The sequence below is a fragment of the Mytilus edulis genome, chromosome 2 (genome assembly GCF_963676685.1).
Source record: "Mytilus edulis chromosome 2, xbMytEdul2.2, whole genome shotgun sequence".
Classification (NCBI taxonomy): Eukaryota; Metazoa; Mollusca; class Bivalvia; order Mytilida; family Mytilidae; genus Mytilus; species Mytilus edulis.
This window is the reverse complement of record NC_092345.1, coordinates 33,933,959-33,961,110: the sequence shown is the minus strand read 5'-3', so window position 1 is coordinate 33,961,110 and position 27,152 is coordinate 33,933,959. Positions and strand designations below refer to the sequence as shown.

The window sequence follows — 27,152 nt, the reverse complement described above, 5'->3', positions numbered from 1 at the left end:
TCGTCATACCATAAAACCATTTCACCATACCATAAGACTATTTCTTCATACCACAAAACCATTTAAAAATAAGGACATCAGGTATATTTGATTGCCGATGACACAACTATTCATCAAAGTTGAAATAAGGTATTTATAGATGTAAACAATTATATAGATATCTGCCAGACCTTTAAAAAATGAGAAAAATTAGGGAAAGTGGTGTAATAGTAAAACATAAGACCAGCCACTTATATCCTTTGTTTTTCTATTATAAAAATCAGGTGAAGAGTGCTCAACTCATCAGATCGATACAATCAGAAAAACAAAAACACAGACCAAAGGTGGACATGTTTGCTCTGTGCAAACATAATACATGTAATGTCAAGAACATTACTTTATACAAGTGAAAAGCCGATTTTTAAATATAGGTAGAACAATAGGATCATTGTTCAGAAAATTATAAATCGCTTAAAATATCATTTTATTCGATTTCTGTTTCTATTTTGATTGCTTTCCTAAAATAAGATCAATGCTATTAAAATTAATAACAATCTTTGATTTGGCATATGAATATTGACTATATGAATAACCATGCTTTAACGATGTTATTTTGAATTTAATTGCTTTTATGTTCTTTGTAAGATCTTGTATCTTTGTAAGAAGAAATATTTAACATCATTGACATTTCAAGTAAGATTGCTACAGTTTTATGGTTAGAACCATTTATTTAATCTTGTACCCTTTTGTTCTCGGAACATATTTGCAAAATTACATTGATGGATAATCAATTATTTTTTCAATGAATATTCTTTTTCCCACTTTAATTCTTCGTGCATTAAAAGAATGCTTTTAATATCTTTACTTAAAAGAGAATATCGACCCCTTTATGTGAGGAATAACAGGGTACCTAATGTCCTATTATATCAACCCCTTATGTAATGACTGCATATGAATAATAGGCTGCGTAAATGCTTAATATCCCTATCTGAAAGACGGACTATGGGCGCTTTTATGTGATGAATGTATAAAACAAAATTATCTTTCAATACTAGAAAGTACAGTGCATCTAAAAAAAACATTTCTGATGGTATAGAAAAGAGAATCCTAATTTCTGAATTCTAAAATATCACATCGAATAGCAAGTTGTATAAGGGCCACAAAAATGGTTACTAGTAGTATAAAACCATTCAGACAGGAAAACTAACGGTCTAATTTATATATAAAAAAAACGAAGAACCATCTGAACCATAGTAACAAACAACAACCACTGCACATAAAAAAAGTGCAGCGGGTTTAAACATTTCAAAAGGTACCAACCTTAACCTTAACCGGAAACAATAGTGTAACATCACAACATAGAAAGACACACTATGAAATATAAATTTGATCTATGACACAATGTAAATACAAAAAGAAAAAGTTAGAAAGAATAGAAATTTAGTATATTTTAATTTCCACACTACCCTTATTGTGTGCTGTTTGTCAACTTAAAATGCTCTGTCATGGCATTTTTGTAAAACTTAACGGAAAAATTTGTATACAATTAACCTGTAATTAATAAAAACGTACAACAATTGGATGATATTAATGGAACTGGTTATAACCACATTTTCATCTTTTTTTATTATATGATGCTGTTATTTATGTCGTCCAATGAGAAAACTTACAATTTCTTAAAGTTGTTGTCGGTCATGGACGTTTGTATCTAAAAGTCTCTTTGTTTTGGTTTCAATATTAGAATAGAATATTGAGATTAATTCTTAAATCGGGAATTTTGAATTATTTCAATAAAATGTAAATCAGTTTCAAAGTAGAGTAAAAAAAGAAACATTTTAGTTATTTATATAAAATTTTTTTTATTATAACATTGTTATGCATGACCATTGTAATCTACCACTAATCTTAGACCTACATGTAACAATGTCACCAGCTGCAGATAAATTCCATATACTTGTAAATAAAAACTGAAAAGACAGAAGACTGAAGGAAGATAAAAAAAACATGCAGGCCAAAAGTTCCCGTTTGAATGTTTTTACTCTTGTCATTTTGTGGCCCTTTATAGCTTGCTGTTCGGTGTGAGCCATGTTGAAGACATTACTGCCACCTATAAAGGTTTACTTTTACAAATTATTACTTGGATGAAGAATTGTCTCATTGGCACTCATACCACATCTTCTTATATTTATCTACGAACAGCATTTCCAGTTGAACAAGTTTGTCTGTAATCATTTGAAAATTGTGTCAAATGTCATGCTGATAAACTTCGCACGGAAACTGTACTAATTTTGACACCTTAAAATGATTGCCCGATTAATTTGATTTCCCTTTTCCAGTAATTGCTTCTTCAACTTTTCTTAACCAAAACACAGAATTATTAAAAAAGCTATTGTGGTATTCTAAGAATACAATAAATCTATGTCACAGTAAAAGAGCAATGTTATAAATCGAAGTTATTTCATCAAGTTCAAATTTTCTTATTTTTACCTCAATATTATTGGAAATCCGTATAATTAGTACTTGTTTACCCATAAATTGATTTCAAAATTAATGTTACATTATCTTGATGTAACCAATATGACGTTGTCAATATTTAATATATTTGCTTTAGTGAACGGAGAAGTTATATACAGTGCTGTGCGTAGGTTTTGGGTGTTGTGTTTTATCAAAGTATTTATGTAACATCGTGGCATGCAGTGAAATGACCATGGACTTCGTCCTTGCATTGTTTCTTAATGTAGTACTTTTTATGTTTTCTGCTCGAAGTACAAGTGCCGGGGCACCATACCAAAGTGCAATATATATTCAATTGCAAAGAGACGGTAATTTTGAAAACAAGATTTCAAATGCATTACCATTAAAATATACAAAACCTGTGAGCTTAATAAAGTGTGCAAGACATTGTTTGCAAACAGAAAATTGTGAATCCATATTTTTTCACAACACTGAAAAAGTTTGTAATATGTATTTATCAAGGATGGCAGCAGTTTATAGTGTTTCGAATGAAAATGGATGGAGATTTTACCATAAAGGCCAAAGTAAGTTTTCTGTTAAAATGAACATTTTTAAATTTATGTTTTCAACATTTCTCTGACAGACGGGTGGCATACATGTGAAGCAGGATCTGTTACCTCCAAGAGCATCTGAGAGCACACATCTATTTTGTGGGTTTCATGGTACTCAACATCAGCCTTTAGTTTTCTATGTAAGTGTTTCGTAGACAGTTGAAAGTAAAAACCAACGCGTTGAAAGTATAAAACCAACGCGTTGAAAGTATAAAACCAAAGCGTTGAAAGTATAAAACCAACGCGTTGAAAAATGCATAGGGTATTTTCATACCACCAATGACACGAACAGCCACTCAGAAAGGAGTCCGTACATTTTGAAATTATTCAACACGAATTAATCGTCTATATGAAAAGTACAGATGTTGAATATATGTGAATGAAATAGAAATCTAAATTGACACAACTATTGATAATAAGCTTTATGAATATTTGGATCTGAGTGTTCCTGTTCAATGAAAATACAGAACAACGATTTGGACGTACGAAATAAATAAAATTACTCTCATTTTGGTTAATTTGGCAAAAAGTGTAAAGACATGATAAATAAAAAGAAGAGGCATCATCTATCATAATTTTAAGGATTTTGTATGTGTTTTGCGTTCTTGGTCCTTCGAGTAGTGTTTGAAATAACCCTTGATACTGATAATTTAAATATTCTAAGCTCTGTTACATTTGGCAAAAATGTGTTGTAATCTATTGCAAATGTATTATGTTCATGACTTAAAAGTTTGTACATATGTCAACTCTTTCTTGATTCTAGTATGTTGTTCAAGAGTAATTGTATGTTTATGTATTCATTTTCATTTCCAAAGCTCAACGAAACATCATAACAATATGTCAGATTTATATTTATTATATCCCTGGATCGAAGCCAGCACATGCCCTACAGTGACAATATATGCCTGTCCGGATAATAACCTTTTTACTACAATTTTGAAATTTAACACAATGTATGACATGGGCAAAACAATATAGGTCAACTTATTATTATTCGGGTTTCGAAGATAACGATAATACCACGTGTCTAAATCATTGGAAACGTGAACACTTTGTCATTGCCAATAATGTACTGGTCAGTTCGATTTGGATGGCTTTGACATTAACTCTTGAAGAGTTTTTTTGTTAAAGAGGTATGCCCCGTACTCTAAAATGTATTTTTATTATTTCCTGTTGATATATTAAATACTACTTAACTAAATCTTTTGAGTACAGACAAAATAGGTTAAATATGAAAAACAACAAAAAGACACCAGAAGCAAAAGTAGTGTGGTTTTCAGTGTTTGACATTTTAAACCTTAGTGGAATTTAAAAAAAAACACTAACATCAACTTCTTCGTGATCAAAGAAGGATCTTCCTTGCATTTTTAGTAGCCGATCTTTCAATGAAAATATCAAAATGGACGATTCGTGTATTTTTTTTTTAACTATGCAGGTGGAGTATCAAATCAAAATCAATTTTACAATCATTAAAAAAAAATTAAACCTTGAAAATATTCAAATACATTTTAATGTGTTTACATACATGGATGTGCCTGATATTGTTTAGGGTAAACAATATAAATCTTTCAATAAGCAAAATACATTCTAAACTTGAAAAAAAAATCAAGTGTTTACACATACCATGGAAGTATTATATTGAATAATATAATACTTCCATGCACATACCTAGAACTATAGCCGAATATGACGCTTCAATATTATTTAGTGTCTACATTTATTTTAATATGTTCATCCTTTTGAAAAAAAAAAGTTATTGAAACAGAAAGCTTTTACACAAAAGTAATATTTGAATGGAATTAAATTTTGCAAAAATGTACAAATACTTAACTTTTAGTTTACCTTAAACTGATTTTGTTTAATTTGATTTTGTTTTTATCGACATTGTATCACTGAATTGCTGGGTCTGATTTAAAATTCTATTGACATTAATGATTTTCACAAATTGAATAAATGTAGTCTCGATTATCCAGACTATTATATATATTATCATATATGTATATGGAGAGTATGACGTTATTGTTCGCAACAAGAAGTAAAGCTTTTAAAAAAAGCTAGCCGTCTCTTAGCTGATGGAAATGGAAAGTGTTCTCGCTTTGTAGGTTAATTCATTCAGAATCAGTCAGGATTCTACTTCGTCAAAATTATCTCCCCACTACGCCAGTTAATTTTCACAATCGTAGAAATGGAAGCCATTGTAGGGATGACGCGCTGCCAATTTTGCTCTTGAAAACCGATAAATTTATCCGCATAGCACCATTACGATCCTTATATGTCAGTTGTATTTTAAAAGACAAATGTATCTACTAGCTAATGAGCATCAGTTAATGATCTTGTCTGCATTGATTCAACTTAGAATTATTGTCTAATACGTTGTCAGGTGGAATTTTTGAAAATTCATAAATATTTTTTAAAAATTCTAATTAAATATTTCGTGGGAGGGCAGACAAATTTTTTTTAGTTGTCTTCACACACAAACAACTATTAGTTTTCGAAGATATGCATTTTCATCATCCATCTTGAAAGACTGTCGTCAAGTACTTTTGTTAAAAAAAAATAGCTATTCGAACACACCTACTCTGTGTTTATGATTCATTAGATAGGTATTTCACTTGACCCATATATTCCATCTTTTAGTACCGTGATTTTTTTAGGTTATAAAGTCAACCTGTAGCTTTGATATTTAAAAATGATAGAATCTGAAGCGAGATGATGTACAGCCCGTAACAGAGAACAAACTTAATTGAGTAGTGACCGAACTATTGGTACTTTAACGTTAAAAAGATTGACAATGCTGACAAACTTTCATGTGTCGATAATCAAGTTTAATACCAATAATATTGAAAATAATTGTAATAATATGAAACAAAATATGTCCATGCACCATTTCGATTGGGCGACAAGTAGTCATTTCTTCAAAGTCAGAGCAGAAAAAAAAAGATTTATGGAAGGACGTCTTGATAGTATTATTTCCTTTACAATTTTACCCAAAACTAAAAGAAATATACTGGTAAACAATTAAAAAGGTGTTTGATAGGAATGAAGTCCTTTATTTTTTCGGACTACAATGTGTACCGTATGTGTGACGTACAATTTTTAGTAGTACATAGATGTGCAATAATTCAGCTTCCTGTACATGTTCATGAAGTTCTAAATTTTGAATGTTGATTTCTTAAAAAAAAAAAACACCATTTTTTACAATAAAAATCTCAAAATGTCCGTTAACAATGAAAAGGTTTGACCATGAAAAATCACATATCTAAGAAAAGCAGTCGTTTAATTGATTATCAGAAAGTTTCAGTATATCATGTCAAATTTCTTTAATTTGAGAGTTTTCCTTTAGTTACAAATGTAGCTCCATGTCTGATCGTTAAATAAAAATGAATGTCTCAGAAAGTGGTGAATTAGTTTCCATAAATGACAGATGAATCGGGCCAAGCTTAGTAACTTACAGTAAACAGAGTACTGTAACATTGACGCACTCGTCGAACTGTTTAAAAGATTTGTGTTTTTGACCAAAAATTTCTATACAACTTCATTTATAAATTAATTTCATAGCGCGTCGTCACAATAATGAAAGTTATAAAAGAAAATCTATATTAACCAGCAGATCTATAATACTTCTATAAAAAAAGTATTCTTGTACAAAAGGGTATTTATTATAAAATGGTCCTAACTATAGAATAGATAAGTTACCACAGAAATCTTAAAACGGAAGTTTCGACAATTTTAAACAGAAGAGATTGGAAAATAAATTTAACTTTAAATTAAGTTATTAAGTTATAGTTATTGACCAAGCAAGTCGGTATATAGAATTTAATCTGCACAGCTCAGGTGACCCTCATCAACCCGAACGACGAAGGAGTTCGGGTTAAGGGTCACCCTGGCATACTTCGATTCGTCCAACTCTAGTTGAAAGGTCAGTGCTAATGCGCATGTGCGCAACCGTTCCGAATCGAAGTCAAAACTCTTCCATCGAGTTGACTATTATAATGGAGGTGAAAAAATTTGTTTTTTGCTGAGCATTAAAAAAAATATATATATTACATAGTGTTTCACAAAGAAGTCCTGATCCTGTTTGCTTTTGAAAAATAGTTTGTTAGTGAGTTAAAAAAAAAATTGAAACTTTGAAAAATCGTTCAAAGAAAACAATTTAAAATTTCTATTTTATTTCCAACCACCACCGACAGCTGATAATAAACTCATCATAGATACCAGGAATAAAATTCAACATTTTCACCAGACGCGCGTATCGTCTACAAAAGACTCATCAGTGACGCTCGAATTAAAAATGTTATAAAAGGTCAAATAAAGTACGAAGTTGAAAATATTTGAGGACCAAATATACACATGAACAATATTGGCAATAATGATCAATAATAAATTCCCCTTGTCAGCTTTATTCTTCGGCTGTATTTTGTCAAATACCAGTCTATTTGTATCACTTTTATTTGTTGCAACTACTTGACGCGATCTTAAAATTCGACTATACCTGCCCCGACCTAGGGTTGATGTCGAGTTAACTCGGGTGGTTCAAAAGGTCAAACTCGGGGGGTTCGGTTGTCAGTTGAGTAAACTCGATAGACTCTACTAACCCGAGTTGGACGAATCGAAGTATGCCCCTGAGCTCGTGCAGATTAAATTTTATATACCGATTTGATTGGCCATTAACTGTTTTAATACATGACGTCATTAATTTGCGTGAACGTTTTAAATGTGGACGATATTTCGCAATCCACGGAACCTGGGAAAGCTTATTGTAGGGTAAAGAAAGGGGGAAATACGACTTCATTGGTAAGTTTAAAATTGATAACTTTTGTTTGGGTTTAGACTTATTGTAAAATTGCGATTTAAAGGTAGACCCTTTTTTTCAATCTTTCTGTTAAATCTATTCCCATTTTTTATTTAATAATTGGCAATTAAGACTTTGACAAATTGAGTACTTTCAAATCGTTGTGTGAAAAAAAAACATAACTGAAAGGGTTATTGGATTTGGATTAATTGCTTTTGAATTTCATTCCATCAGTGACATGTTTTAATAGAGGAAGATAAACCGAGGAAGATGTTATATTTTCTAAATTTTAAATGTTGAATAAAAAGAAAATACATTTCTTTTTCCAATCTTTTACTCCCCCTCCCCCAAATTTCTTTGTATCTACTGTACTAATTTTTAAGACACGTCCATCTAAATGAAGTCTGCTTGATCTCCAGCTAATCTCCCTGTTTTAAAACAAAATTAAATATGACCCCCTTTGATTTCGATCCCAAAATATGGGTAATAGATATTCAAAAAGTCGTTATCTATTCCATTGAGTCTAAAACTAATCCAAATAAGATTTCTTTTATTCGGATATTCTTAGATACATTTCTTTTTTGGCGGAAATTACCAAAAACTGTTTTAACAATCTTTCTGACTTTAAAACACTGATTTAAGACTTATGTTGTACGTACAATTTAATAAAACATTTTAAGCTAAGATGAAAAAAAGGAATAAGAAACCTTTCTTTTTTCCTATTTTGAAACTACGATGTTTGTTCCAAGTTCAATTTTGTCGTAATTTAATTTTCAAGGCAGATTCGGAGGTGGGGACTAACATGTCGTTAACCCTAGGATTGGACAAAGTATCATGTTTTGCCATAAAATCGTTAAATTATTTTAGTCTCGCTACACTCGGTGATATATTTTTTTAATTTGATAGAATAACGCCCCTTTCAAAATCAAGGAACCGCCCCTAAAGGTAAAAATAGATTTGAACTGTGCAGTATATCTGAGGTACATTTTGTAGTTAATGCACACCTTTACTGTGCATTATCCAGATTATAGAACGGTAAGAACAAAGAGATTTTACCCATGTCATGTGTTTAAGTTATAGTTATTGACCAAGCAAGTCGGTATATAGAATTTAATCTGCACAGCTCAGGTGACCCTTATTAACCCGAACGACGTAGGAGTTCGGGTTAAAGGGTCATCCTGAGCGCGTGCAGAAAATTCTATATACCGATTTGATTGGCCAATAACTGTTTTAACACATGACGTCATTAATTTACGTGAACGTTTTAGATGTGGACGATTTTCCGCAATCCACGGATCCTAAGAAAGGGGGAAATACGACTTTCATTGGTGAGTTTTAAATTGACAACTTTTTTGGGGTTTAGACTTTTTGTAAAATTGCGATTTAATGGTAGATTTTTTCTTAATGTTTCTATTTAATCTATTCCCATTTTTTTATTTAATAAGTGACGATTAAGACTTTGACAATTTGAGTACCTTCAAATCGTTGTATGAAAAAAAAATCATAACTGAAAGGGTTATTGAGTTTAGATTAATTGCTTTTGAATATCTTTCCATCAATGATGTGCTTTAATAGAGAAAGATTAACCGAGGAAGATGTTATATTACCTAAATTTTAAATGTTGAATAAACAGAAAATACGTTTCTCTTTCCAATCTCCCCCCCCCCCCCCCCCTCCCCCAAATTTCTTTGTATCTACTGTATTAATTTTTAAGACACGTCCATCTAAATGAAGTCTGATTGATCTCCAGCTAGGAATAGATATTGAAAAAGTGGTTATATTAAATTCCATTGAGTCTAAAACTAATCCAAATCAGATTTCTTTTATTCGGATATTCTTAGATACATTTCTTTTTTGGCGGAAATGACCAAACATTGTTTTAACTTTCTTTCTGACTTAAAAACACTGATTTAAGATTTATGTTGTACGCAAAATATAATAAAATTTTTATGTTCAAGCTAAGATGAAAAAAAAGGAATGAGAAACCTTTCTTTTTTCCTATTTTGAAACTACGGTGTTTGTACAAAGTTAAATTTTGTCGTAATTTCTAGGCAGAAGTCGGATTCGGGGGTGGGGACGAACATGTCGTTCACCCTAGGATTGGACAAAGTATCGTGTTTTGCCTTAAAATCGTCAATATTGTTTTACTCTCGCTACACTCGGTGATATATTTTTTAAATTTGATAGAATAACGCCCCTGTCAACATCTAGGAACCGCCCCTAAAGGTAAAAATAGATTTGAACTGTGCAGTATATCTGAGGTAGTTAATGCACACCTTTGCTGTGCATTATCCAGATTATAGTACAGTAAGAACAAAGAGATTTTGCCCATGTCATGTGTTAACACTGAAATAATTTTAATACCTCGAAAGTGTAAGGAAAAAACCAACAATCTCAATCTTTAAAATTGTCTTCATTGCACTAACCGACGAGTTCATGTTTACAATAGAAACAGTGGATGTGACTCCAATAAATTCATTATCATTGTAGTCATGAATATTTATCGCTTATATTATATTGATAAAGATTTTATTGAGGTCGCACCAACTGTTTCTACAGCTAAGATCAGTTACATGTAACATGATCTCGTCGATTCGCACGACGAAGCCATTGTTTATGACAGAACACACATTCTAGATTATGTATTTTTGTTTCCGTCAGTTCGAAAGTATTTGATCATTTCAACTCCTTTGTATTTCATAATATGTGTCATGAACAAAGACATATGTCTTTTGAGTAATGATTTCCTCGTAACAAATGAGAAATTTCGGAGATCCCGTATTTGATCCTTTACCGTTAAAATGAAAATGCCAATGACAGAGGTTGATTATAAAAAATGTTTTACTGTGTTAAAAAAAACTTCGACTTAATCAATTAAAACTTACACGTTGGGCATGAAATATTTTGTCGATGAAGAAAATTAAATTATGTCACTTGTGAAATAAGTTTGTCGATAACATAACTTATTCTAACGGTAAAGAAACGCGAATTCGATCACTACTCTGTTACGGGCTTTATCAAATATTCTTGCTTTGTACGTTTTCAAGACAAAATATTCAACTCAAACACGCCCTAAAATAAGAATTTTCTCTTTTCGATACAATTGTTACCCATATTTTAGATTTTTTTCTTGAGTCACATAATAGAAGGGCAGAGACGAAAATTAATGAACTTATAGATAGATATGTTCTCCGTCCGTGGTACATTTTTCCACAAAATCGGAGGTTATGCATTTTCTATATCCAACTTGATAGATACCCATGTCGTCGACTTGATATCTAATTGTTCTGCTTAACTATGTAATAGATAAATTGAAACCTTATGCAAATGCGCGTTTATAAAATAGAACACTTCGTAATTGAGAAGAAAATTGTCATTTTATTTGTTTCTATTAACTTTAATTTTTTTGTTACTATAGTAAACATTACATCGCCTTCTCTAACAAAGAGCTTCGATTCGTTTGTTCTATTTCAACCGGGTTTCCGCCTGGAATAGCCTTGCATATCAATCAATAAATTTTACCACACACCGTGCACGTGAGGTCACACTTTATGAAGTAGTATATCGTTTACTATTGTGTGTGTTTACAAAACTCGAGGAGATTCGGTTATTTATAGATAAAAATTACCTGTTTACCAATATGCACGATGAATGACCAGGCAAAATCTAATTTCTAAAATAGAGAGGACAAATCCGATACTCTACGGGATTGAAAGACATTTACTAGGATTTGATTGTCCCAACCAATCAACGAACTTCAATTATTCACGTCTCAGTAATATCTTCCAATCAGGTAGTAAGAAGCATTCAGCACGCAGACTGTCCATCGTTCAATTCTTTTAAAATAACGTGGAGACGTTAATGAGGAGACGTTAATAAGAACGATAACTCTGGTGCAACAAGACAAAAATAAAATGTTGTTTTTTAAAACCATCATAGCCATCGTTGCGGGTGAATATAAGGCAAATTCAGGGTAAAAATAGGCACATAAGAGATAATAACATGAAAATAAACATTCGTTCAATCTTAAAGTGTTGTGAACCCGGCATTGACTTGTTCATTTAAATACGGTAACTATTTGTTCAACATGTCTTGGAAAAATGAATAATGACTTTAAAAAATCAACATAAATAATAGAAATTATAGTTTGATATTAACTCCTAACATATAGCTAAAACAAATGAACAGTAATAATGGTAACGACATCAATAAGCGCGGAAACTTCACAACAAACACAAAAACAGAAGCAACAACAACAAAACCACCACTGGCAGCAGCAACAACAGCGACAGAAAAAACAACAGCAAAACAACATTAGTAGATATTTAATATATAAGTATATGTTTTTCTAATGTTTTCATTTCTGTTTTAGATTTGTGCTCCTTGACAAATGGCTACAAGTATGATGCGAATTTGGATCGGTGTATCAAGGCATACAATACAGCAAAAACTCACTTGGCATCTTCTAATGCTTGTCAAGCTGATAATGCTGCTTTGGTTAGAATTGATAGTAATGACATGTGGACATTTGTTAAAAATGAATTAGGTTTGTAAATTTTGTAAGATTTTTTTTCTCAAAGTTAACAAATGGAGAAACATGTGTTTGCATGTTTAGATTAATTGATCATTGATTGCTGTTTTTTACTTTATTTTCCCACCAAGTCTGTACATTTTTTATAACCAGCTATTGCGTGGCACCTTTTGGTCATAACGTGGGGACAACTGTGGTTCCATTAGGAACCTAAATAATCCAGACTTTGTAAAGAGACTACATTTTATTGATGTTCACTATTCAAGTCAAATATCAAAACTGAGCTGCATTATACATGACAACACGTGCAAGATTACAACTACGGGAAAATCCTGACATATTCATATTGCACATGGTTAAAATAAACAAGAGACCGGATACATAAATACTTGCGGTCGAGCCGCTGACAAGCTTTAATTATAGATCCAAATTTATGAATTAGTAAACGTATTCTTTATCTTTAATCTATCAACATGTGATATTTATTTTACATGAAATTAAAATCCAAGAAATTTGCACAGCAGGTGCTTCATAAACATTGCAAATGGCCCAAGACCACAATTAATGACCCCGCTTTTCGTAGTTCCTTTTAATTAGAGTGTATTTTTCCTTAATTTTTTTTCTTTCCCTTCCCCACTCATTTCTTAGATTTTATTGGGTGGATATGAAAGATGAGAGGTGAAATAATTTTTTGGATGTTGTATTTAAACTGATTTTGATATGGAATAAGTGATTAGGCCAAGTGCAAAAAGGTCATATTTACAGTTTTCGGAACATCTCTTGACTTGTCCATAGGGGTATGGATGTATATTGGCTAAATTTGTAAAAGTGATTGCTTCAATCTTTCTGAATTTTGGATATATTTTTGGACTAGTGCTATACATAAGACACACAAAAAATTTGACAAAAGTGCATGGTGCAATTTTTTTAATGATACAAAATGTTCTAAAGAAATGATAGAGAAATTAATTGTGGTCTGTGGCCAAATGGCACACTTCCGGTTTTTGATACTAATTATGGATCCGGACTTGGAAAAAACATGATAAATACTCAATAACTCAAAAATGAAATTTTGAATCATCACCAAAAAGTATACAGATATTAAGATTAATGTAACTAAGAAGTGTTTAAAGTTTTAAGCCATAATCAAGAATTGGTTTTGAGATACGGTGTGACATGTGAAAAAAACACACCCCTGTTTAAGTTGCAATGTGTCGTAACTCAAAAAGTTTTAATCTTATTTTCACCAAAAAGTATACAGATCATGTGACCATCATAAGAAACAACAATATTAAGTTTCATGAAATTTGGATAAGTCGTTCTCAAGTTACGGTGCCACATGTTTACGCTGGACAGACAGACGGACACCGGACATTTGTATACCATAATACGTCACGTCTTTGACGGACGTATAAAAAGCAGTACTAAGCGTGCATGTTACGCTAGAAACATATTCAAAGAATAAAGTTTTATAACTTTTAATGTCATATTCAATATTTATCAAAACCTAAAGGGGAGTTACATGTATTTTACTTTCTATATTTTTTCGTGGATGTCAATACACCTAATCGCTATTTATTCCATACCGGATAAATTCTAAAATTACACAACTTTTTCATCCAGTTGAAGCTATCTGGGGGCTGTTGAAACAATTCACCATGCACAATACTTTTTAATGAGACCCGTTTTAACTTATTGTAAATACTTTAAACAAAATAATTTTTTACTTCAATTTTAATTTGGAAAAAAAGTGGATCATACTCTATTAAAGTTTCTTGATGATCGCTTTCTAAAGTTTTCCTCCCTCAGCTCTCTACTAGAAAACCTTTATTTTCGGCCGCATGACCCCAACAGGAAGTTGTACATACAGTGTATGACTGTTTTTCCCAGATTGGACTAAATAGCGATAATTAAATAAGGTGTAATTTCCGGGATTGTTGAAAACTTGCATATTCATCACTATCTGATTTTGTGGTTTTAACAATCCGGACAGACAAATAGCAATAAGGTGTTTAGGAAAACATGACCTAAAACCTCCTTCATATAAGACAAAAAACATCGGAACTCATACTGAATGGTCAAATGTGTTCAATATGAAAATTTCAGTTAAGATGGTAAAATCACAAATCAGCCGTTAATGTAAATGGACTATAAGTATGACTTTTGAGAATTTAAAGGGAAATGACGGGAAAGGGGCAAATTAGCTTTCAAGGGGAGCAAATGCTGTTTAAATTGTTAAGCGGGTTTTAAATATAGAGGGAAAGTGGAGTCATCTTTTTAGACTTTAGACTTTAATTTAGTTACATGTACATATAACTTATGTAGACTTACCTTCTAATTCTATAGACTATTAAAATAAACCCACACACAACTAGGAACTATTTTTAATTCACTTAGACTACTGATATGCAAACCTAAAAACAAAAAAAAAATATTATAAAATAGTTATTGAAAGATTCATAACACTTTGAAAGGATAATTCAGACACGTGTTACACGGGGAGCATGTTTGTTTACAAACAATAATGTCACGTGATCGCGCACTGACCTCGCATGCTGCATCGCCCTTACAATTCACTAATACATGTACATAACCATTTTCATGCAAACATGCAACGTGAATGTGATTGGTTATCAAATAATACAAAAATAATGCATGAACCGTTGAAGAAGAAGTTATTTCATCAAATAGATTGGATTTTCCCTTTCGACACGAATAGGTCGAGTTGACATTCCTGTCATCGGAGATAGTATTGAGATAAATGGGATAAAACGGACCGTCAAAAAGATCTGGAGAAGCACATCAGTAGAACCTTAACATAAATAAGTAATACTTACCAAAATTTCTCTAATTGATAACCTATAGAACTGAAATTTCACAAAAATACCGGTAAATAATTTTGTTGATTTGTGAGGATGCTGGTTAAATTGGCGCTAAATAAATATTCTTACTCCTATTGCTTCATGTAAACAAAATGTATAGAATTGAATTCGACTACAGTTCAGCATAAAAAAAACGTGAATATGCAAAAGCCAGGTAATATGTTCATGATAAAGTGTGTATAAATTTTCGTAAACGAAGTTACCCGTATACTTCACCAAGAATTACATTTGAGCGCAAAGTTCTGTATGTGTGATTTGGTTGGTTTATGTAACATTTATTTAGACTGGGATCCTGGCTAATCTTGACCTTACGACGCGCAGCTAGATTGGGCCGGATCCCAGGCTAATGTAACATCGTAGAACTCAGGGTAACGGAATTTTTTGCGTTGCTAGTAGATCATCATAATCATTGAGGCCATCTATTTTTATTGCGGGTTCCACATATTTAAATCGGAATTATAGAAAAAATGGAATGTTGTGAGCAGAATCAAAACAGAAATGATGAACACTGCAACATTTCCAGCAAAATATAAATAGGATGGAGGATCTGTGTATTCACATTATTTGTAAAACTCTCCTTATTCATGTGAAGCGTGTGATTTACATCGAGGCTTATTCTTTACATCGAGGCTTATTATGCTAATCATCGACGCCACAGTACTTCAACCAATCAGACAATGTTTATTTGGGGCATTCGATCGATTTTAACTAAGATTTTGGAATATTTCAATCGAAATTATAGAAAAATGGAATGTTGTTAGTACATATAAAATAGAAAATGATGAATACTTTTAGCTAAAGATAATTTGGATGGGGGTTCTGTGTATTCACATTATTTGCACAACTCTCCTTACTGATGCCATATTTTGGAATTTCCGTGACCTAAATGGTTCGCGAAAATTAATATTTTTATATATAGTATAGTAATAAATGATCGTAACACCAGCAAACTTAAATCTCAAATACCAACGAGAATCTCCTGTTGTTGGTTCCTGAAATTCATCCGTGACTGGGGTTTTGGCAGCTATTAAAGTGTATTTTTTTATGAATCAGGGAACACATATATATCAGATATTCTGAATTGTCTGTTAACTGCAGAAGGGTATTTATACTGCACTCATTCTATTTGAGCAGTCAACATGCGTTGACTGTATATTTCTATGTCATATACAGTCACTGACCTGATATCCCTTTTCCTTATGAATATTTAACAAGTAGAGCCAGAACCATATAGACAATAACTATTTAGTGTCTTTAAATATCAGCTGTATTTGTACGAGGCTAGGAAACAGGTGTAATGTCAGCTTTAGCGAGCTATTACTCCTATTTTGAGCCGAGTACAGCTGTTATTTAAAGACACTAAACAGTTATTGTCTTTATCCTGCAATTAATTCTGTATATTGCTTGTGTTTTGAAAAACATTTTTTGCATTCATTTTCGATTTGAAATCCATTGAGGCTCGCGTAGTAATATTATAATCACACATTCAGCTGAAGACGGTTTCGCAAAACAAAAATCTCGAATCGTCAACAATAATACATCGCTCAAGGTGAATAATTATCTATTTTAACATAACAACTAATTTCAACAGTAAAAACAAATAATAAAACATTGTCCAATTTGAAATAGAAGTGTACGAGTTGTCCTACGCTTCATACTTGACATTTTACTAAACACGCATGCTGAAATTGACATGGTTGATTTTGATACACACTCATACATTCAAGTTTTGAAATCGATAATTGTCATCGTAGAAAAGACTGCTGTTCATGTGTGTATGTTATCAGAAAATTGGTGTCATTCTTATTCATTTTTTTACTTTAAAGAAATATTTGAGAAAAAAAAACAGAGCGTATAAATGTTATCGTTAATTCGCATAAGGTCAAACAATACGTCATTGGAACGCGATTGCAATACACATTCTGAGGTCACGCAGGTTCATACAATACTCAATCCGGCAGTGGGCGGAGCTTTAACGCGATATATGTATAGTAATTAGATGCAGCATATCGATCGATATGTATCTGTATAGTAGGATAAATTTAAATATTCATAATGATCTCTTCAACCTGTCCTTGTTTCTAATGTATACAACGAAGCGTAGAATGACTCAAGCTGATTTCTTTTAGAGTCGTTTGAAAAACATATTTCACATATTTTTTGTTTAAAACCTATGAATCATTATGTTTTGTGTTTATTGGTGATGTTTTAGTCCATACTCAAACGCATTCGTTCACCATCGACTGGTTTCAACAGGGAATGTACATTTCATTATGTTCATTGTGATTTATACTGCACTCGTTCTATTTGAGCAGTCAAAATGCGTTGACCGTATATTTCTATGTCATATACAGTCACTGACCTGATATCACTTTTCCTCATGAATATAGAAATTTCCGAAGTTATAATTAATTATTCATACGACCTATTCAACCTGTTCTTGTTTCCAATGTATACAACGACTCAAACTTATTTCTTTTGCAATTTTTAGAAAAATAACATATTTCACTTGTTAATATTTTTGGTTTGCAAACTATAAATTATTATGTTTTATGGTTATTGCTGATATTTTAGTTCATCCTCAAACAAATTCGGTCACCACGTACATTTCATCGTGTTGTATATTTCACCGCCTGCATGATAAGAGGCCTTTTTATAAAAGGGAGAAGTTTCCAATATTTAAGCAAATAATAACATTAACACATGAAACAACAATTGAAAATGTTTTTTTTAGATTGCAGTATAAAGACAATAATAGTGCATTGACTTGACATATCAACGATATAAGGATTCGGCCCAAAACGGTGAAAAAGCTCGACAGAGCCTCGCATTTCCCCGTTTCTAAGCCTCATCCTTATATCGTTGATATGTCAAGTCAATGCACTATTATTGTCTATGTATATTTTGCCGCCAGATATGAGACCTTTTAAAGGGGGATTTCCCAAAATTTAAATCAAATAGACAATAATAACACTATAAACAACTAATGAACATGGGTTTTTTTTCTCTAGATTGCAGTGTAAAGATAATAATAGTGTATTTACTTGACATATCAACGATATAAGAATTCGGCACGAAATGGGGAAAAAGCTCGGCAGATCCTCGCATTTCCCCGTTTCTAAGCCTCAGCCTTATATCGTTGACATGTCAAGTCAATGCACTATTATTGTCTATGTCTGATTACTGTAGTAAGGTCTGTCTGTTTTCAGTAGTAAGGTCGAGATAATTTTTGTGTTGATTTTGTTTCCTTATGAGGTTTTGAATTATTTTAAAAGTTTCTAATATAAGCTTCAAAGTTACTTCAGTCGGAAATAGTAAATATGTACCGCGTCAAAATAGTTGCTAGCCAAAACTTATTTTACAAAAAAAACCAGATATATCGTAACTCGCTATCTGTTATGAGTATAGACATATTTTAGACCAATAGTGTCACTGTTCTGAGCATATAGATATTTTTCTTAATTCATATCATCCTTTTCATTGACTATTTGATTCTGGATTTTGTATTGCCAAACCATTATGTCACCGTCATTCCCTTTTCGTATACGATTGTCTGTATACATGTACCTGTCTTTGTGGCTATTCATTTACATCGTCTGTAGCCATGGCTTAACCTGCATATTCGAATATGATTTAGGTGAATTTCGTGGAAATCAATTTCTCTAATTTTGTGTACTATTTGTTCTATTTTTTGTGCTATTTTCACATTTCCTGATATTTCTCATCAATAGTAGAAATCTCTTCTCAGCAAATGATTGCTTGAAATTATTACGTTAGATTTTCTTGATTTCTCCTGAATTTCCTCCTGTGGCGTTCTGACAAAAGGCAACTTTGCCTGATGACGTACCACTATAACTCGTGTACTTTAGTATTTCTCCACTCTCAACAGTTATGTTTTTGCAGTAATGGATTATATTATGCAAGACATTCATTCGTGACTATTAAGAAGATTCTAATATTCAGAAAGCATATATTAGATAAAGGAAACAGTAGTATACCGCTGTTCACAATTCATAAATCGATAGAAAAAAAAATCCGAGTAACAAACTAAAACTGAGGGAAACGCATCAAATATAAGAGAACTACGACACAACAGAAACACAACATTAAAATGTAACACACACAGAAACGAACTATGATATAACAATGGCCATTTCCCTGACTTGGTACAGGGTATTTTAAGATAGAAATGGTGGGTTGAACCTGGTTTTGTGGCATGCCAAACCTCCCGCATTAATGGCAATGTTAATCATAACATTACAATGACAACATTGCATGACAGGACTACAATACAAATAAATGGGAGAAAATATAGGACAGAGAAACAAACGATTAATAGCCAACAAAAGGTACTTCGTTAAAAATTTAATACGTCATTTAGATATTCTGTACGTATTAACTGATAACAATCTAATAATGAATTGTTACTTCTAGAATTGCAAAGATTTCGCAGCCAATCCAATAGTTTATTCTAATAAGCTGAAAATTTCAGTGCAATGATATAGATTGTATTCAGAAACGTTGTCATTTTTGTTACTTATAGCTGATTAAAATTACTCAATATCAGAGATGGGTCCGATTACTTTCAATGTAATTGATTAAATTACAATTACTTTGTCATTTGTACGATTAAATTAAATTAATGATTACATCATTTCTGAAAGTGTCTGATTAAATTAATGATTACATTGGCAAAGTAATCATGATTACATCTGATTACAATGAATTTAAAAATATAACCGATTTGAATGATGTGAATGAATTAACGTTTAAAACAACTATAGTACTTTTTAGAAAGATTTTGTATTATAAAATGATAACTTCAAACTTCATCTATTTAATAAACCACAAAATTTCACTACATACATACATGAACATTGAATCATTGAACCCATTACACTTTGCCATCATTGATATCTGAATTATTCAGCTTCAATTGAAATATAGCTTTATAAAGAGTTTGCTATTTGTCTACTGACTTCTTACAGACTTTATATGTATTTCTAGGTGCAGTTTATGGAAGTTAAATTATGGATGAAATAAAGTTACCAGTTGAAAACTATGTCAATTTTTAATAGAATTGTTTTATCAAATTATAAACCAAATACAAGTACTTTAAATCAAAGCATTCATGTCTAGTCCAAGTATATAAAAAAAATTATTTTAAACAAGATATCAAGTTGTCCAACTTTTAATTTAGTTTGTGCTAATAAGATAATTTTTCACATGTCTGGTTAATCTTTTATCATATATATTGTCTTACAGCTATATTCAATTAAAAATTGCAATAAAAACAAACCTTAATTGGTTTCCTACCAGTCAACTTTGAGTTGACAAAATCACAATATTAACAAAAGATTATTATTTAGGGTTAAAGAGAAGTATAACATAATTATTACTTAAATATAACAGTTTTTATCAAATATGTACAAAATGTATATGAAACAGTGTATTAAATAATTTTAGAACATCTTTAAATTGTGAATAAATGTACAATAACTTTTACTAAGGCCAGAGACATAAAATTGTAAGGCTTATGATGACTTTTCAACAGAGTACTAATAACAGTTTATTTTTTACTGACGTAAAGACATCAATTAAAATGCTATAGAGTAAACCAAATTATTTTAACATGTTGAATATTTATTAAATAAGAATCATATTTATTGACCATAAACACAGTTCAATTTTTGTTTCATTGTAATCAGAATGTAATCAAAAAGTAATCAGAATTACAGGGTATTTTGAAAAGTAATTGATTAAATTAAATTACATGTAATCAGATTTTTGGCTGATTAATGATTACAATGATTACTTGAAAAATTGTAATCAAGTACAGCTGATTAACGATTACAATTACAATTACCCCAAGTCTGCTCAATATGTATGTGACATATATGCACTTAAAACTCATTAATGATACATGGACTCTAATTTCGTTCTCCAGACTTGTGTTTTGTCCAAAAAAAACCAGACTGACACTTTTGTTTTATTCTGTACGTTGAGTTGATTTGAAACAAAGATTGATTTTTTGATACCACAAAACAATATAAATTAAAATGTCCATTAGCGATATAATAATTAAATTCAGCGATGTAATTTTGCTCATATGATAATTTTGATGAATTTTTAAAAGATGCATTGCTACATGTGCTATGCTGTATATGTGTATCTTAATTTATGTGTCTTCTGTAAACGCTCATGAATCTTTAGTGATACATCAGTGCCTTGTCGCCTGTATCACACTGATAATCTGCAACTCCTGAAACGGTAACCCATTATTCATCAATCATACAAGGTCATGATTTTTAGACTATTTGTGACGTCTTGAAACTAAATTCGTTGGATATGTGTACTCATAGATACTTTAGCCTGGGATATGTGTACTCATAGATACTTTAGCCTGGGATATGTGTACTCATAGATACTTTAGCCTGGGATATGTGTACTCATAGATACTTTAGCCTGGGATATATGTACTCTTAGGTCGATACTTCGTGTGTTTTTATGTTGGTTGGTTGGTTTGTTGGTTGGTTGGTTTGTTGGTTTAGTGGTTCGTAGTTTGTTCTGTTGTTGTGTTTGTTTTATTGTTGTTGTGTTACACCTGTTGGAGAATAGAGCGCTCACAAAAATGTATAACCCCGCCATATTCTTTAGTCTGTAATTAAGGGGGTAAACCTTGGTTCAGGGAGATAACTCTTTAAATCCGTTAAGCGTTTGTAAAAGTAAAGTTCATCAATGTATTTTAAGCATTTACCTGAAACAGATTGAAAATAATCTATGTAACCTAGAAGCATAGAATATATTTTTGAAAATGGTTGACACAAGCGTACTGATGATTTTAAGAGTTATTTCCCTTAACCTAGGTCTACCTCCTTAAGTTGTTGTCGTTTGTTAATGACTGTCACACTTTAGGTTTATGTCCTCGCCGTAGTGTAACCCATGTTCGTCCCGTCTGTCCGTACGTCCAAAAAAAAACTTGGTTTCTTCTCCTTGAGTTTGCCTCAAACAAATGTTGTGAAATTTAAACACAAATCCACAAAAAAAAACCAGATCAGGTTCGACATCCCGATCGATTATTGAAAAGATATCTTTGTATTCAAGAAAATATATACTATTCTCCAGAAGTCTTTGGTGTTTTTGTCGTTCGATAGCTTTCTAATTGACGTTTTACCCGCATGGACAAATACAGAAACGATGTAAAGATAAATAATAGTCAACCAAACAAAACACAGAAATCTAAAGTTTGAGAAACATCCATCGCTCCACGAGTCACACCCGCCGTGTCACTACTGATAAAATGTTAAGCTGATAAATGATTTATAGTGATTAGGAATCTAACTAACAATTGCAGACTGTCCAATGCACAGTCTAACCCTAAAACTTTACCAAACGAATGCTTATGAAAACATATGTAATCAAATGTCCAAATACTTCACGTGGTAACTTAAATTGTTGTATAGAATAAGAGAAAACATTCAGGTTTTTTTTTTTTGCATTTTTGCGCCTGTCCCAAGTCAGGAGCCTCTGGCCTTTGTTTGTCTTATATTATTTTTATTTTTAGTTTCTTGTGAATAATTTGGAGTTTAGTATGGCGTTCATTATCACTGAACTAGTATATATATTTGTTTAGGGGTCAGCTGAAGGACGCCTCCGGGTACGAGAAGGGAATTTCTCGTTGCATTGAAGACCTATTGGTGACCTTCTGCTGTTGTCTGTTCTATGGTCGGGTTGTTGTCTCTTTGACACATTCCCCATTTCCATTCACAATTTAAGTTTCAATGTTTCTGTCATATTAAGGCCGAATCATCGCATACAAGATTTGAGTGGCATTTACCAAAAGAATGAATGATTCTACCCATTCCAAAAGGACAGACTGTATATAATTCGCTAGTCCAAATAATTATATAATATGACGTCTTGCAAGTCTTTTTTTTTTGGGGTCGCATTTGTACAAGCGTAGGAAGGCGATCTAGAAAAAAAAATTCAAAAGCCTTGCAAGACGTCATAATTATTTGGTCTAATATGTCGCAAGACACTTGTTATTTTGTAGGGAAAAAATCATGTGTTATATTAGGGTGTATATGATTTTTGTTTCGCAGACAAACATGCCTCTGATCTTATGTCTGTAACTTTTATTATTTTGAATGGATTCAAACCCGGCTTACAATGCACAGTATCTTGCTATGGCATACATACATATTCAAGTCTCGAACAAGTCCTAAATATTTAAAAACAACTATTATAATAATATGATTCTGTAATGATGTTGCATCTTTGGAACGTCAATGCGTTTGAAGCTCTGGTTGCTCAAGACGCATTTTACCTAAGAATGGACGTCATAATTTGCAAGATCATTATTTATTTCTGAAAAGGTTTAATTTGTCAAAATATAAAATTTAATGGTTCATAGTGACATCGTACAATATCAATGACTACTAGAAAAAAGATGTTAATCGGATATAATTATAATAATTTTTTTAAATAATACATATTATAATTCCTAGGATAACTTTCATTGATTGATTTATCGAATCACATATTATGAAAGTATAAAAACTGTATAATTAATACAGAATTAGTATGGTTCATGTTATCTTTTTTTAAATTCGGGATACTTGTTCTCGATTATTTCCTTCTTTGCCAATATTTAGTCTTTTTTCTCTTCCTGTTATTTTTATTTGTAGAATTAATACTTCTTTTATATACTTATAATCTGACTTTCTGCTGTAACTTATTTTTAATCTGATCGATGATCGTGTTCATACTGCTCTTGTTGTTGATAGAGACATATTGGATCTTTAAAAGCACATGTGTTAAGGGGGATGGACCCTTTGTTTTTGTTCCGGTTAAATTTGTGTGAAAATATTCTTTAAAATATCCCCTCATCTTCATCTATTTGCTGTATTCTTTAATTTATCGATATTACAATAGCAATAATATGCGCCTGTGTGCACAGCAATTACCTATGATACACTCGAAACCAAAAAATAAAAAAATATCAAAAGTTCAAGAGCAAAAAGTAAAATCACAAAGATACTAAACTCCGAGGAAAATGTAAGACGGAAAGTCCCTATTTAAATGGCAATATATTCCTGACTTGGTGCATGCATTTTTTTCATGTAGAAAATGGTGGATTAAACCTGTTTTATAGCTAGCTAAACCTCTCACTTGTTTGACAGTCGCATTAAATTCCATTATATTGACAACGATGGGTGAACAAAACAAACAGACATAATAGGTAAAAATGTCTAAAAAGACCTTCACAATTGATACCGTTTAGGTTCTACTTTTTATGCATGAGATGCTATCTTGGGTTTTACTCTATTACATATTAATTTACAAACAAGACGTACTACGTTGTATCTAAAGTGTGGAAACAACAAGCACTTGCTATATAAGCACTGATATTCCTCACTGCAAATGTACCAACGAATTCAGATGAAGTTAATTAAAGCACCTTTTTTTCAAAAAAACTTTCAGATAGTAGATTCGGGATCAAAAGTATTAAAATCCAAATGGCCTAAACCGTTTAAAGGGGAAATTATGTGTAGTCTGATAACGTAGTTTCACAAACTGGTAATTTACCGGGGGAAAACATCATTTACATCATTCAAATATAAAAGCAGTGGTGACTGAGTGGACTATTCAATAAGAAATGAACATTCAAAACCAGCGACACAGACACAGTGGTACAATGTAGTTTAAAAAAAAATATATCAATTTCTGTGTTTCTGAAATAAATATCTCCACTTAGATTTTGTAAGTCGAAATTTATTTTGATACGCTACTTTCAGAAGAATAGGGGCTGGCTTGCTGAATTATTTGGCTACCATTAGGATTGATTATTCTCCCTCTGATTTTCAACTAATTGCATAACTATCTAGTTTATTAAAATGTAGTTTTACTAATCTTACCAAATTAGAGATCCTATCTAAGTTTCAAAGCTGGAAATCATTGCATATTGTGGTACATATATTTTGATTTTGATTTGTCATGGGCATCAAGACAGGAGTTTTCGGCGACGCCGGACGTTTTAAACCCTCAAGAGTACACGAGTACACCCCGGATTTTGTCGTGGTCCGTGTTGCAGTGTAGTGCTTTGAGGTGTGCAATTTGTCATTTAGCCTTTTTATACGGCCATCAATGACGGCGTATCATGGGATACATATCGTCCGGCGTAAAAATGTCACACACTCACTTAAGTATTAATTTCTTCAAACCTTTGCATGTATTTAACATTGTGTTTTGGGAAATTTGGTCCGTTTCTGTATGTGTTACATTTTAGTGTCGTGCCGTTGTTCTCCTCTTACATTTAATGCGTTTCACTCGGTTTTAGTTTGTTACCCCGATTTAGTTTTTTGTCCATGGATTTATGAGTTTTGAACAGCGGTATACTACTGTTGCCTTTATTTACTTTATTTATATTTCATTGTTTCCGTATCCAAGTTATGTACTGATAACCAAATAAATGAATCCCTTTTGCATCAAACCTAGAAGAACTGTAAAATAACATCTCATGACCCCTTAAATAAAAGATGTAAAAAACATGCACAATTTTGTTTTAAAGAATTCGAAAATGTTCTTTAATTAACAGTCATTTTGCATGTGCATATTAAATTTAACATATCTAGAGAGAACAAAATATGAAAAAAAAATTGAACGTTGTGTGAGATGAACATTTTTTCACATTTGCCATTTTATTTAAATACAACTTGCGACATGTATATAAGCTGATCATAGATGCGGTATGTTTACTAATTGCTACGTCATTTGGGCTCTGGTGGTGAGCTGTCTCATTGGCAATCGTACCACATCTTCTTTTTTTCAAAACTTGAAATAATACAATACTTTTTGTCTTTCAGCTGCTAAGAATATAGTAGACACTTATGTACAAGGCACAAAAGACGGACAAGGCATATGGAGGTACGACGATGGTTCACAAATTACATTTAAACAATGGGGAACCAACCAACCTGGAAATGGCGCCTCTGATATACATTTAAATCTTTGGAAAAATCATGGATATCGCTTCCATGACGTAACAGGAAACAGCCAATATTGCTTTGTTTGTGAAATAAACATGAAGTAGATTAGTTTATTATATGACTAAGTTTGTGAGCGTTTATTTACGTTCCTCATTCAAAATCTATAAATGATGATTTCAGATGACCTTTGACATTTTGTTTGCTGCTCGTCTAAGCTAATATATTTGATTATATTTAATATATAAGACTAAATTGTCAACTTTTATTTGGAGTCTATTTGATGAAATAACAAGGGAATGTAAGAGGTAGCTTACCTCCAATACATTTCTAGGAATTCTTTAAAAGCAACCGCGTGGAGACCATGTATATTTCATATAGGGTTTGTAGGCGGGTCTTATTTCAATACACAGTTAGTAGTGGTTTCATGTCCCTTTATAAAAACAACACGGTGAGATTTCAACAGAAGAAGAAATTGAGGATGAACAAGTGAAATAATGCTTTACATAGTGTGCTAGTGACCTAATGCAATATATAATTCACCATAATGAAAAAAACATCACTGAAATCCTGTACTAATCATGTAGAATTCTGAAATTTTGTGTAATGCAATTTTTGCAATTAAAATGAATATTCAACTTAAGTGAAGAATGTTGTTACTATAAACGAATCGGCAGTAATCGTTATTGAAAATATTCAGAACAGTCTGTTTCTCCACAAGAACTATAAGACAATATGCTTATTTCATGGAATTTGAAGAACAATTGGACCTGCACGAGTGATGCTAAATTGAATAATATCATACAGTGAAGTGAACACTTAATTAATTTATTGATACTGTTCGGGACAAGTTGGCAATTCCGCTGCGTGTAAAACTTGACACATTGATTTTCGTTTTAACAGAAAATTAAATTATGT

The 27,152-nt window shown here is 31.8% G+C and overlaps 1 protein-coding gene across 1 annotated transcript; it reads left to right on the top strand.

Moving 5' to 3' along the window:
* Positions 1–2,382: 2,382 nt before the first annotated feature.
* LOC139512023 (alpha-N-acetylgalactosamine-specific lectin-like) lies at positions 2,383–26,877 on the top strand. The gene is made up of 3 exons (XM_071299328.1): positions 2,383–3,017; positions 12,209–12,382; positions 26,115–26,877. Exons 1-3 carry the CDS (start codon positions 2,681–2,683, stop codon positions 26,339–26,341), a joined length of 738 nt encoding a protein of 245 aa, XP_071155429.1. The 5' UTR covers positions 2,383–2,680; the 3' UTR covers positions 26,342–26,877.
* Positions 26,878–27,152: the final 275 nt, after the last annotated feature.